Source organism: Myotis daubentonii, chromosome 8, assembly GCF_963259705.1.
Source record: "Myotis daubentonii chromosome 8, mMyoDau2.1, whole genome shotgun sequence".
NCBI classification, from domain to species: Eukaryota; Metazoa; Chordata; class Mammalia; order Chiroptera; family Vespertilionidae; genus Myotis; species Myotis daubentonii.
Window position 1 is genome coordinate 26,226,555 of NC_081847.1, and position 14,725 is coordinate 26,241,279.

General features: G+C 43.4%; 1 protein-coding gene across 1 annotated transcript in view; it reads left to right on the forward strand.

The window, feature by feature from the left end:
- The window catches only part of PAK5 (p21 (RAC1) activated kinase 5), a 248,355-nt gene that overhangs the window by 221,214 nt on the left and 12,416 nt on the right, over positions 1-14,725 (forward strand). Inside the window, exons 5-7 of the mRNA XM_059705572.1 lie at positions 2,038-2,529; positions 5,024-5,157; positions 8,048-8,174. Of these exons, the coding sequence (XP_059561555.1) occupies positions 2,038-2,529; positions 5,024-5,157; positions 8,048-8,174 (753 nt within the window). The remainder of the gene's footprint in view (positions 1-2,037; positions 2,530-5,023; positions 5,158-8,047; positions 8,175-14,725) is intronic.

Here is a 14,725-nt window from a genome sequence, read left to right on the forward strand (position 1 = left end):
AAAATGTAGCTAATATGACTAAGGAATTGAAGTTTTATCTTAATTTCGTTTCATTTATATTGATGTTAATTAAATAGCCACATATGGTCAGTAGCCACCATATTAAAGTAGACCTAGATCTTTGGGGTGGATGGGGTGAGGAGGTATGTAAATGTTATTCCATGTACATCCAGTAGAGTGGTGGAGACTTTCTGAGGCACTGTGTTAAGAAGGAGCCTGAGGTCCCATCAACAAACCTTTGAGCATCGTCTATGTATCTGGCACTGTGTTGTCACCAGGATCTTACAGAAAGAGTTCATTGATCAATAGCACTTTCTGCCCTGAGCAATGAGGTGATCATAGTATGATGTGGTATATTTCCCATCCCTCATCTCAATCACTCCAGGGTTGACTAGAGCTCCTTCTGATCCCTGAAACAGGGTGATTGCTGGAACCTATACTTAGTGTCATACAAGCCTCTCTCTGGCTTTTCCTACCCTTGCTGTGTCTGTCCTCCCCATTCTCCTGCAAATTCCCTTAATCCACTCTTCAAATCAGACTGGAATGTTTTTTGCTGGTGTCTCTTTGAGGGCTGACCAAATTTCTCTTTCACACACAACTCCCTGCAAACTTTGGTTATTCTCAACTCTATTGTACTTATTTAGTGAGAACATTGCATATGTTTAGCTTAATGCTATACACTAGCCTCCCTTATCCATGGTTTACTTTCTGGTTTCAGTTGTCAACCACTGCCTGAAAATATTTAATGGAAAATTCCAGAGGTAAACAACTTATAAGTTTTAAATTGAACACCATTCTGAGTAGTATGATGAAATCTCATGCCATCCCACTCTGTCCCACCAGGGACATGAATCATCTCTCTGTCCAGTGTATCCAGGCTGTATATATTCCACCACTCCCATTAGTCACTTATAGTAGCTGTCCTGGTTATCAGATAAACTGTCTCAATATCACAGTACTTATGTTCAAGTAACCTTTACTTTACTTAATAAGGAACCCAAAGTGCAAGAGTGATGCTGCAGTTTGAATATACTAAAGAGAAGCTGTAAAATGTGTTTTTTTTAAGTAAAATGGTATGTATGTATGTATGTATAGGAGAAAACAGTAAATGTTGTGTTCTGTACTATCCAGGGCTTTAGGCAAGTATCCTTGGAATGTGAGGGGAGACTACAATATACAAGCTTTCAGTAAGGAGCCATGTTTTTCCTTTTATATACATGCTAGGTTATGTATGTGAATAGTATGTAGTACCCTTTAGTATGGGAATTCAGGAAGGGGTGTGTGTGTGTGTGTGTGTGTGTGTGTGTGTGTGTGTGTACAGAGAGAGAGATTTTAAGGGATTGCTTTATGTTATTGTGGGGGCTGGAAAGTCTATCTTGTTGACTGGTTGGCAGGCTAGAAATTCTGGTGGGAATTTATGTAGTTTTGGGTCCAGGAGCCATCTAGATAAAAAAAAAAATCCCTCCTCTTCGGGTGACCTCAACCTTTTCTCTTAAAGCCTTCAGTTGATCAGATGCAGCCTATCCACTTAAGGAGAGTAATCTGTTTTACTCAGTGTACTGATTTAAATGTTAATCACATCTTAGATTACCTTTACTGTAACATTGAGGCTGGTGTTTGACCAAGCAGCTGGGTACTATAGCCTAGCCAAGCTCAAACATAAAATTAACCATCATACTTTTTATAAAACTTGGTTATAAAAATTCATCTTTTATTGGTATTTTCCTCTCTCCTGTCTCACTTCATAACTCCAGAGATCATGTCCCACTCGCTACTTGCATTCAAATCCTGTCCTCAGAGTCTGCTTCTGGGGAATTTGATAGGGAAAGGGAAAGAAAGAGGCTCGATGGGGAGATTGGAAGTCAGATAAAAGGTGGGAGCTGGGATGACCCGGGCCTTGAAAGGTAAGCCTCTCCCATGACCAGGCGTGCAGTGGCACTCTTCATTCAGACCAGCCATATGTTAGCTCCCTAACCAACTGGTTGTGGCATTCAGATGTAACAGGCGGATATTCTCCATCCCTGTCTGTCTCCCCAGGTGGATTACGATCGAGCACAGATGGTTCTCAGCCCTCCACTGTCAGGGTCCGACACCTACCCCAGGGGCCCTGCCAAACTACCTCAAAGTCAAAGCAAAGCGGGCTATTCCTCAAGCAGCCACCAATACCCATCTGGGTACCACAAAGCCACCCTGTACCACCACCCCTCCCTACAGACCAGCTCACAGTACATCTCCACCGCTTCTTACCTGAGCTCTCTCAGCATCTCATCCAGCACCTACCCCCCACCCAGCTGGGGCTCCTCCTCAGACCAGCAGCCCTCTAGGGTGTCCCACGAACAGTTTCGGGCTGCCCTGCAGCTGGTGGTCAGCCCAGGAGACCCCAGGGAGTACTTGGACAACTTTATCAAAATCGGGGAAGGGTCGACCGGCATCGTGTGCATCGCCACCGAGAAACACACAGGGAAACAAGTTGCAGTGAAGAAAATGGACCTTCGAAAGCAGCAGAGGCGAGAGCTGCTTTTTAATGAGGTAGATGGCATGTCCAGATCATCCTTTCTCACTTATGTAACACTTATTTCCCATTTCAAAAATAGTACATGTACATGTTAGGACATTAGAAAACAGTGAAAATATAAAGTAAAATAATAACGTCCCCCATAATCCTTCCCTCTGGTCTCTTTCTATGCACGTATGGCTGCTACCTTTAGGAGGTACTTCGTGTGTATAAGCCACTGTGCCAAGCATTGATCTGGTGTGATTCTCCCAACTCTGTGAAACAGAAAGATGTCATCACCATAGCAACAAGGAAGTCTGGACTCGCATTAGTTAAATGGCTAGCCCACAGTCATACAGCAGGTTGATGTCAGATTCTAAAGCCTCATGCTACTCTATGTAGGTAGATATACACTGATTGGCCAGATTATTATGACCACCCCATCAGTACAATGAAGTGAATTAGTTATGCAAATAATAATAATAATAATAATAATAATAATAATAAAACCTTGAGAATATTTGCTTAGGAAGTTTTCAATATTCAATAATTTTGGAAGTGTCAATGAAGTACTGATGGGGTGGTCATAATAATTTGGCCACTCAGTGTATATTTTACATTCCATGTCCTTTGGAGCCAATTTTTTTTTACATCACAATAAACAAAGGTGAGTTTAACAATGGACTAACTATCACTCCTTAGGAACTTTAAAACGTTTTTTTCCTAACTGTAGGGATAATGATTTTTTCCTATAGAATATACAGAAAATATATTTTTAAAAGCCTCATAATTCTACAACCAATAAATATTCCATGCTAATATTTCAGTATTTTCTTTCTATATTTTTTTCTACTTAAAGAAATGGTATATCATTTCCAGAGCGTTTGAATCAATTTGGACTTCACCAATAATCCTGTTTTACCCTCACTAGCATTGGATGCTATCTTGTTATCTCTGTTAATCAGATAGACATGAATAAATCTTACTGCTTTAACATGTTATTACTAGTGAAGCTGAATGTATTTTTAAATGTTTACAGTCCATATTTATATTTTTATATTGACTTGATGGCCTTTGCACCATTTTCAATTAGAGTGGTAGCACTTGTCCTACTGGTTTGTAAGAAATCTTGATACATTAAGAAATTAACCCTTTCTATCTATTTGTTGCACCTATTTTTTCACTTTCTTATTTTATCTTTTAAACTTGCTTATCACTTGAGAGCTCCCAAATGTACACAGGTAGGAAAAATGAGCACTTGTGTCCAGGGACAAAACATTTTGGAGTGCTTAATGATTTTATAGGGGGTCTTGAAGAGAGAGATGAGCTTTTGTAGATGAGAAATCTAAGTCTTAAAGATATCAAGTCAGGATTCCAATGTTAGATAACATGTCAGTCTTTAGCAAAGAATGTGCCACCTACATATAGTTCTCAGAACAATAAACAGACACTATAAACAGGCAATCAGCTGCGACTTTGGAGTCTTCAGTGGTGGCTCATGTGAAGCCACCAGCACCCCACAGATCTCCAGCTCCCAAGGTGTTCATTTCCTTCCCATGCTCTGAGCCTCGCAGACAGCATCAGGTGAGTCGGCTTCACCTTCTTCCCAGTCCACAATTCCTGATTTTTGCAATGTATTTCTTGCAATTCTGGAACAGACAGGGCAAATACGATTTCATATAAACAACTCTATAATTTATTATTCAATGCTAATTCCAAAAATGTCACCAGAAGCAGCCACAGGGCAGCAATTCCTGGAAGCTTTCTCCAGCAAACAAATTCTAGTTAGCCTTTTGATGCCTGGGCCATATTTGTTTTTACCTTCAAGATCCATCCTCTATATTCAGCCCAAACCTCTCTCAAATTCAACCCAGACCTTCTCCCAAGAAGTGAAGTTTGGCCCAGCTGGTGTGGCTCAGTGGTTGAGTGTGGACTTATGAACCAAGAGGTCATGGTTCCCGGTCAGGGCACAAGCCAAGGTTGTGGGCTCAATCCCCAGTAGGGAACATGCAAGAGGCAGCCGATCAATGATCCTCATCATTGATATTCCTCTCTCTCCCTTCCTCTCTGAAATCAATAAAAATATATTTAAAAAAATTTTTTTAAGTTGTTATCACGTGGCCCCAACCCTAGTAACTGTTTACTTCATTCACTTGTGAGATGCACCATTTACTCACTTAGCCATGAGTTAGTGATACTTTACCAGGTTAACCAACGGTAGGATATGGATGGTTCCTTCCAAAGGAGATCCTTAGGGATATCTTACCACATCCCCCCAGAACAGGCAGCTCAGCCCCCTCTGTGGATGCAACCTTTGTCCTGGCTCTGCCTATTCTCACTCCTTATTCTCCCCAACCCCCCATCAATGCCTGATTGACTTCCCATTTTCTCTAAATTTGCTGACTTGATTGCCTTTATTTCTAATAGCAACTCTCAATCTATTGTACTCACAGCACAAATGTCACCCTAATCGAACTGGAAGCCACATTTTACTGTCACAAGTCAAAAAGTCTCTTTCCATTTGCCCAGGTTGTGATAATGCGAGATTACCACCATGACAATGTGGTTGACATGTACAACAGCTATCTTGTCAGTGACGAGCTCTGGGTGGTCATGGAATTTCTAGAAGGTGGTGCCTTGACAGACATCGTCACTCATACCAGGTAAGTTTGATTATTATTATTATTATTATTACTATTATTATTATTATTATCCAGGCAAGCAATGCAAGATATTTGTTATTCTCCTCCAGGGTGAAGCCACAATGACTATCCTATGAACTCTTCATAAATTTTAAGCACTTTGAAATCAAGGTCATGACTACCCTCTCCCTCTATATTCCCCAGGTGCCTATTATAATATCCTGTATATATAGTTCATTCATTCAATTAACACTCTCCTTTTCCTCCAGAAGTTCATTAATACCCATTGATTTTAAAAATCACCAAGCTGCCGAGAATGAAGTTTTGGTGACTAATAGTAGATTTTTCCATTTCTACATAGATATCTAAAACTAAGTTCCATTCTCCTGAGTTGCCATGCCATTGCTAGGTGTTGATACACCAAGCGTACCTGGAGAAGGAAGGGGAGGTGGGAGATCAAAGTTTTATGTCATAATAGCAAACCTATATAACACAGAAAAATTCTTCAATTCTGTTTTTAAAGGGTCTTGCAAGTTGTTAATTACCATTGTAATTACCTGCTATGTACTTCCCTGATATGACAGTTATAGTCATTTCATCAAGTGTTTATCCATCATTTTAATGTATCGGGCTGTTTCCGATATGCTGGTATACAAAACACACAAAGAATAAGGCTGAGAACCATTCCCTCAAGGAAGTCACAGATTAGAAACAAATACTTTACTACCTGTGCACAATTAGAAAAATGTATGTAGACAGCATAGAAGAATTCCTGAATGTCTCTATCAGGGAGTATCAATAAAGATTTCTAAAAAAAAAACAAAAAACAAAAAAGGGGGGAATATCTGAGATGGGTTTTGAGAGATAAATAGTTCACTAAGACAGAAAGTGGGAGAAAAAGGACATTCAAGTCAGAGGAAAGAGTATACGCTAAGGCAGTGCTTCTCAAATTTTAATATGCAAACCACCTGTGGATCTTATTAAATGACAGACCCTGATTCAGTGTGGAGAGAAGTAATGCTCTGCATTCTATAAAGCTCCCAGGCGATGTCCAAGCTGTTCATTCATGTGCCACATTTGGAGAAGCGATGTTCTAAGGAACAGATAAAAAATGTTACATTTGGGAAACTTTAAGTTTAGTCTTGCTGGTAAGTAAAGTGCCAAAGTGTTAAGAGGATAGTCGTGAAGGAGAGGCATTGGATATAAGCTAATTTCACTGAAATGGCACCCAAATCATTAGTGAATCCAGATGAAAACAATAGGGGAATGCAAACAAGCATTGGGAAACCCTGTGAAGAAAATATATGCTACTGATTCTCCATTAAAATGAGGTAAAATTTCAATTATGATGTCTGCAGTTCTCTGGCTGCAGTAGACCATCTCAAAACCAAAGGACACGGAAGCATTTCCGCCAACATTTCAGTGGGCGGACTCTTCAGTATAGCCATTGACATGCCCATCCGCAAAATACATAAGATCATCTTAATTTGCAGAAACAAATATATTGAACTGACCTAAGAACAAGACAGATGTGACTTACATATAAAACAACTAGAGGCCCAGTGCACGAAATTAGTGTATGGGGGGGGGGGTGGCGCAGGAAGGGGTCCATCAGCCCAGATTGCGAGAGGGGACATGCCAAGCAAAGGGACCCCACCAGTGCACCAGTGCACAATTGGGGCCGGGGAGGGACATGGGAGGTTGGCCAGCCTCCCATGGGAGGGACCGTGGGAGGGCTCCAGGGTGTGTCTGGTCCATCTTGCTCAGTCCCAATGGCCGGACCCCAGCAGCAAGCTAACCTACTGGTCAGAGCATCTGCCCGCTGATGGTCAGTGCACATCATAGCGACTGATCAACCGGTTGACTGTCTGCCCCTGGTGGTTAGTGCAGGTCATAGCAAGCAGTTGAGCAGCCTTGGCATTTCATTAGCATATTATGTTTTGATTGGTTGAATAGCTGACCAGACAACTGGACACTTAGCATATTGGGCTTTTATTAAATAGGATTAATAAAAAATATATCTAAAAGAGAGGCTTTCTTTCTTGCCCTAGGGATCTTCCGATGGCGATCCATGTCTTTAGAGTTCTCCCTTGGTTAAGGTTCTTTTCAATCCCTATTTTGTATCAAATGAAAAAGCTCAGATACATTCTGTCAAGGAATTCCCAGGTTAGAAATATCTACCTCATAGCACCTGTGCAATCTCCTCTGAAACCAGACACCTTCTTCAGAGGGGGGTAGCCATGATATGTGGGAGCAGAGGTCTGGTGCTGTGCTTGCCTTTCTCATTCCCATGGCCCATCTATTACAGGATCATTCATTCACACTCAGTTATTAGTAACTAACTTAGCAGGTCCAATGTCCTTGACAGAAGGACCTGGAGCATAAGAAACCTCCAGTTCCCAGAGGAAGATGAGGGAGGGCTAGTGAGAGGCAGGGCGAGTCTCAGAGATCCAAAGGCCACTTTGCCTGAGTCCAGCCTTGGTGAGAACCATGGTTGTTCCCATTTCCAAGGTAAGTAAAAATAGACCCAAGGATATTAAAGGACTTGCTCAAGGTCACCTAGCAGATACACCTGGAACCTTGGTGCTATTCAGTGCACTCCCTCTGCAGGACCCAGGAGGTTTGGCAATACCTAGGGAATTACCTAGAGGTGCCCATGGTAGTGCATTTGCAGTAATGACCCAGAAGCCAGCAAATGGGGGTCTCTTGCCCTTGGCTTATATTTGGCCCCTGGCATCCTGGTACCCAGCCTTAGGTTCTGCAAATCAGATGCCAACGACTTCCTTTTCTTTGCCTATAGGTTTTCCAGGCATGGGCTGGTTCACTAGAACTCAAGAGAGCTGCCTCTTTTGATCATGTCAAGGATGTTCTTAAATCTGTCCTTGTTCCTTAAATGTTGTTTCCTTTCTAGAATGAATGAAGAACAGATCGCTACTGTGTGTCTGTCGGTTCTGAGAGCTCTCTCCTACCTTCACAACCAAGGAGTCATTCACAGGGACATAAAGAGTGACTCCATCCTCCTGACAAGCGATGGGCGGGTAAGATCTTCCTGTTTGGCCCCTCCATGCTCTGCCTTGTCACTTTGCCTGTCTTAGGTATTGTTCTCCTATGAACACTTCTTATAACACTAATTTTTTAGTCACAAGTCGCCCACTGCCCTTCCCAGAAGGCTTACAAAAAGGAAATTACCACCCCCTGTGTCATCCTGTTAGTCAGAATTACCTGTGACTTGAATTTGATGGATAATTTTTCACCTTAACAACGAGTGTAGGAAGTAATAGAAACTATAGAATTTTTTTTCCATGCTCCGTTTTTGTTGGTGGAGACCTTTTCTAGGGCTTTGTCCACCCTATTTCATGACTATGCGTGTCTGCAGTATCTATCAGAATTCCTGCAAGAAACAGATGTCAAACTGCAGTGGACAATTTGAGGAGCGTTTGATAAGGTGTGGGCAGATGCAGAAAAGTGAGGGATGAGAAAAGCACATGAGGATTAGTGTGGTGCTCAAGAACAGAGCGCCACTCTTATCGGAAGGGGTGAGGTGGGAACTGGTTACTAGAACCTGGAAATAGAGGTTGTTGTGTGAAGAGGGATGCATGGCAGGAGTCTGATCTTTGGCGGAAGCCAGACCACAGGGAACCTGCCGGATGGGAGCTGGGGTACAAGGACCCCAACCTCCCTCTGTTCCTAATGTTCAGTCTCCTGTTGGTGCTACCTATTAGCAAAAGCAAATCAGAGGTCATCCATGCAGTCAACACAGGTTGGCCTCCCAGGGCTCAGAGAAGGTAGGAGAATAGATCTAGAAGGACACGTGGAAGATTATTCATCACACTAGCATCTCTCCAGCCCCAGATTTCTGCATTTCTCATCACTGCAACCTACTCAAGGGATACTGGTGAAACTCATCAGCTCACCATGGTACAAATGAACACAGAATTCCACAGCCAAGAAAAGAATGAGTTGATATTCCAAGGAAGGCTGAAATGGAAGTTTCGAAGTATAGATTTTCACTATTTAGGTCCTTTTAACCTCCCTGAAACTTCCACCAGAGGTAATAGTTCTGGGATGAATGTCCCTTAATAACCTGTCTGTTACAACCCAGCAAGCTCAGCCATGTGGAAAACATTCATGTCACATGAGAATTTGCCCATGAATGGTCAGAGGGCAGCCAGAAGAAAATGCCCAAGCACTTTGGCTTTTATTTTTAAAAGATTGTCAATTTTATTGCAGAATATTCACATATATATATGAATAAAATATATATATATATTACAGTTGTATGTGAAACAGTTTATTCTTATATTGCTTATTAATTATTGTATTATTTTCCAAATGAACAGCTGTAATAATATATATATATATACTAGGGGCCCGGTGCACGAAATTCGTGCACTGGGTGTGGGGGGGGGTGGTGTCCCTCAGCCTAGCCTGCCCCCTCTCACATACTGGGAAGCCCTCAGGCGTTGACCCCCATCACCCTCCAATCACAGGATCGGCCCCTTGCCCAGGCCTGACGCCTCTGGCCTAGGCGTCCGGCCCGGGCAGGGGGGACCTGCAGTGGCAGCGGGGGGCGCCGCGTGCGGGCTCTGCCCCTGCCCCTGCAGGAAGCCTCTGGCTGAGGCGTCCGGCCTGGGCAGCGGGGACCCACAGATGCAGCGGCCCCCAATCTTGGGCTTCGCTTTAGGCCCAGGCAAGGGGCCCCTAGCTCCTGGGACTTCCAGCTTCGACCGTGCCCAGCTCCCATCGCTGGCTCCACCCCTACTTCCTGCTATCACTGGCCAGGGCGGCAAAGGCACCTGATTCTCTGTTCATGGCTGGGGGGCAGGGCAAAGGCGGCCCCAGGGCCGCCTTTGCCCTGCCCCTCAGCTCTTAGCTCCCCCCTGGGTTTCCGATCACTGTCAGTGGCAGGGGGCTTCTTCCTGCTTTCCCTTTCGCTTCCCTGCATTGTGCCTACATATGCAAATTAACCGCCATCTTGTTGGCAGTTAACTGCCAATCTTAGTTGGCAGTTAATTTGCATATAGCCCTGATTAGCCAATGAAAAGGGTATCGTCGTACGCCAATTACCATTTTTCTCTTTTATTAGTATAGATGTGTGTGTGTGTATGTATGTATATATACATATATACATATATACACGTTATATATGTATATATAATTGCAAACTTTGGATTATGTTTAATGGGCAGTTTAAAATCCTGCTTTTGCATTGCTTTAACTAAAACATTTGTTAAAGAGAGTATATAGCAGTCAGCTTTTGGTACATAACAAACTACTCTACTGTTAGTGGCCTAAAACAACAACTATATATTTGCTCATACAGTGGGGCCTTGACTTACGAGTTTAATTCGTTCCAAGATCGAGCTCCTTAAGAAGCTCGTTAAGGAGCTCGTTAACTCAAATTACTCTATCAACTCAATGCAAAAAATCAGCCGAGAGACAGCTGGTATCTCAAAAAACTCGTTAGTCGGGACACTAGTAAGTCAAGGCCCCACTGTAATTCCAAGTCAGCGTATGAGCTGACCTCAACTGGGACAGCTCATCTCTGCACCAAAAGTGGCATCAGCTGAGCTCACTTTTTATTTGTGACCAGTCTGCAGTTGACAGCTTCACTCATTTGCTTGGCGCTTGGCTGGTACTTAGCCAGGGCAGTGGAGGTAACAGCTTGGCATCACTCATCTCCCAGTAGACTAGGCCAGCCCTATTCATGTGCTGCCTGTGGCAAGGTTCCCAAGAGCAGCAAGACAGGCAGGCCCCAATGCACACACGAGTTTGAACCCTCCACTTGCATCATGTTTGCTAATGTCTCTTTAGTCAAAGTAAGTCACACAGTCAAGCCTAGATGTAAGGGTTGGGAGATGTTCATTGCCATTAACCCTTAGAGAAATGCAAATTAAAACTAGAAGATACCACTACACATTTATCAAAATGGCTAAAATAAAAAATAGTGACAACTCCGCTTACTAATACATGGCTGGCGGGAATGTAAAATGGTACAGCCACTCTCAAAAACATTTGGCATTACCTTTCAAAACTAACAGTGAACTTGTCAGGTGACATACACTTCAGAGCAATGTAAACTTATTTCTTCACATAAACTTGCACACAAATGTTAACAGCATTTTTATTCAAAATAACCCCCACCAAGAAACTGCCCAAATGTCCTTGAAAGGGTGAATGGTTAAACAGACTGTAGTATGTCTGTACTATAGAATACCACTCAGCAAAAAAAAAAAAAGGAATGAGTAAATGGATACTTGATGAACCTCAAGGAAATTATGCTGAGTGGGGAAAAAAGCCAATCTAAAGGATACACACTGCATAATTTCATTTATGTGACCTTCATGAAATAACGTAATTATAGAAATGTACATCAAATTAGCAGTTGCCAGGGTTTAGGGATTAGGAGTATGTGACTCTACAGGGGCTGCACCAGGGAGTCTTATGGTTTTGGTACAGTTGGATACTTGATTGTAGTCATGATTATGCAAGGCTACAATGTAATAAAATTACGGAATATATAAGCACATACATATATTACATACACTCATGAGTTCAGATATAATTGATGAAATCTGAATAAGCTCTAGGGACTGTACCAACATCAATTTCTTGGTGTTGATATTGAGCTATCTATAATAATAAAAGCATAATATGCTAATTAGACTGGATGTCCTTCCCGATGACCTTCCGGATGAAGCCACGGCTGCAAGGGAAACCCGGGTCCCGGGTGCCAGAAGGAATCCGGTGCCGGCAGCCGGGGGAAGGAAGGCCTACTTTTGCATGAATTTCATGCATCTGCCCTCTAGTAGTTGTATAAGATACTAACATTAGGGAGGGTTGGGTGCACATTTCTTTGCTACCTTCTAATTATCCTATATAATAAAGAGGTAATATGCAAATTGACCGTCACTCCAACACACAAGATGACCGCCCCCATGTGGTCAAAGATGGCCTGCAGGGGAAAGCAGTTGTGGGCAACCAGGCCAGCAGGGGAGGGCAGTAGGGGGCAACCAAGCCTGCAGGGGAGGGCAGTTGGGGGTGACCAGGTTGGAAGGGGAGGGCAGTGGGGGGGACCAGGCTTGCAGGGGAGGGCAGTTAGGGGCGACCGGGTCAGCAAGGGAGGGCAGTTGGGGGCGATTAGGCTGGCAGAGGATCAGTTAGGCATCAATCAGGCTTTCAGGGGAGTGGTTAGGGCAGGGGTGGGCAAACTTTTTGACTCAAGGGCCACAATGGGTTCTTAAACTGGACCCGAGGGCCGGAACAAAAGCATGGATGGAGTGTTTGTGTGAACTAATATAAATGCAAAGTAAACATCATTACATAAAAGGGTACGGTCTTTTTTTTTTTTTAGTTTTATTCATTTCAAACGGCCAGATCCAGCCCACGGGCCATAGTTTGCCCACGGCTGGGTTAGGGGGTGATCAGACTGGCAGGAAGAAGCAGTTAGGGGCAATCAAGCAGGCAGGCAAGAGAGCAGTTGGGAGCCAGCAGTCCTGGATTGTGAGAGGGATGTCTGCCTGCGCCCACAAGGATCAGGCCTAAACAGGCAATCAGACATTCCTCAAGGGATTCCAGATTGAAGAAGGTGCAGGCTAGGTTGAGGGACCCTCCCCCCCGCCCCCAGTGCATGAATGTCGTGCACTGGGCCTCTATTTTCAAAAAAATAAAATAAAATAAATAAAGACAGTGAAATTGTTCAGATTTAAAAGGATAAATTCTTTTTAGCCTCTTCAAAGATCTGAAGGGAAATTATTTGCTATCAACTGAAAGTAAATCATTCACTATTTTTCCATGGCAGAAATAATATCTAGTGAATTACTAATTTGTCTTAAGCAAGGGGAATGTGGTGTTTTGGGTTTTATGGGGGAAATAAATAGCATGTCACAGAGTGGATGCAAGAATTACATGAAGTAATTTGTGTAAAACCATCAGAAGTAAGGGAGAGGGCAGTCCCCACCCCACCCTTGCAATTAAGCGTTGAGTAAATTCATCCATAATCTGCCCTTGGCTGGGGGCTTGCATTTGAGAGATGATACTCAGGGGCCACTAGACAGTGAGTGATTAACTTTTATCAAATTCATTGGCTGGAATGAAATTCAAACCTATCAAGGCCAGTGCACCTATTGAGAAGGGACACACACAAGTGATCTTTATGGTCTTTTTTTTTTTTAACTATGAACTGATTGCCACAATTTAAAAATTGGGAGGTTTCATATGAAATTTCAGATTCCTGTCTTCCCTACAAACAAAGTATCTGACAACAGAGCCTGAATTCTCCGTGGCGGTGACAGAGGTGGCGTGATGAGGGTGAGCACTTGAAGCAGACACTGCAGGTCCCCCACCCATGACTTCCTATGTCAGTGCTCACTAGCTCCACCTCCAAATGCCACCACCTGCATCTCTTTCCCTGGCCACCATTATCTGCTTTTCTAGCTCAAAGCAGGCTGGAAATTCCAGGGAATTAACATCAACACTCCCAGGAACAGCCCAGACACGGATGATGGGAGTAGGTGTGTAAAAACCACAGGCCTTGCCTTTGGATGGAATAGCTCTGAGGCACATGTCCTCCACCATCTCCCAGACTTCCTCAGCAGGATTGAGATTTAATTCACACTGTGGTAACTTGCTTGGTAATGACTTAACCCTTGACTGACTGCCTTTCCTTCCCTGCTGTACTTCTCCATTTCACCACTAGTGTCCCCTGTACTTCCCCAGCACTGAATCCTTGACTTGGGGTGTGTTTTGCGGGAACCCAAATTAACATAATGTCCAGAGACAATGCACTATGTCTGTGCGCTCTCTCCCACAGGATTTGAAGGGAGGGTAAGGGATAGGTAAGAGGCATAGACTGGCAACCAGCACTTTATGACTGCCCCACGCCCTCTTAACTATGCCCCTGACAATCAGCTGGAAGTCAGTGTCTCTTTACCAAGGCGTGTACCCCTGTTGTCCACTGTCTCCACACGGGCCATTTAATTCATTGATATTATTTGCCTGGCTCCCTTAGACATTTGAGTTTTTTGTCTCTCAAATAACTAGAATTGTATAATTAGAAGAAGACCTGATGGTTATTTCCCAAATGATCTTCTTAAAGAGATTTGGGCATGTTAAATCACTTTTTTAAAAAAATACATTTATTCTGTATTTTAACTTGCATCTATCATAATTACTGGTGTTCCTTATTTGTGTAGGTACAAGTTACTGACTAGTGTCCTTCCATCCTGAAAAGCTCACTTAGTATTTCATGTAGGGCTGGTTGTGTAGTAACAAATTAAATGCATGCCTTTCCAATACTCTGAGATACACCCAACCTCTGGCTGTGCCCCCTTCCCTGCCACTCCACAGAGGTTACTTTTCCTAATGCAGGAAGCACAGCAGGAGAAGTCAGGAGACTCGGGCTTGAGTCTCGCTCTAATACTGCTGTGCAGTATCGGGCAAGTTTCTACTGCTCTCTGCGCTCTGTCAAATGGCAGAGGGACTGGGTGAGGCCCCGTGCTGTTCCAGCTTAGCCGCCGTGCTGCCCTCCCTCTCTTCTTGGGGTTGGCAGCTGAAGAAGTGGGCCTTAAGCTGGGGGCATCATCATCAG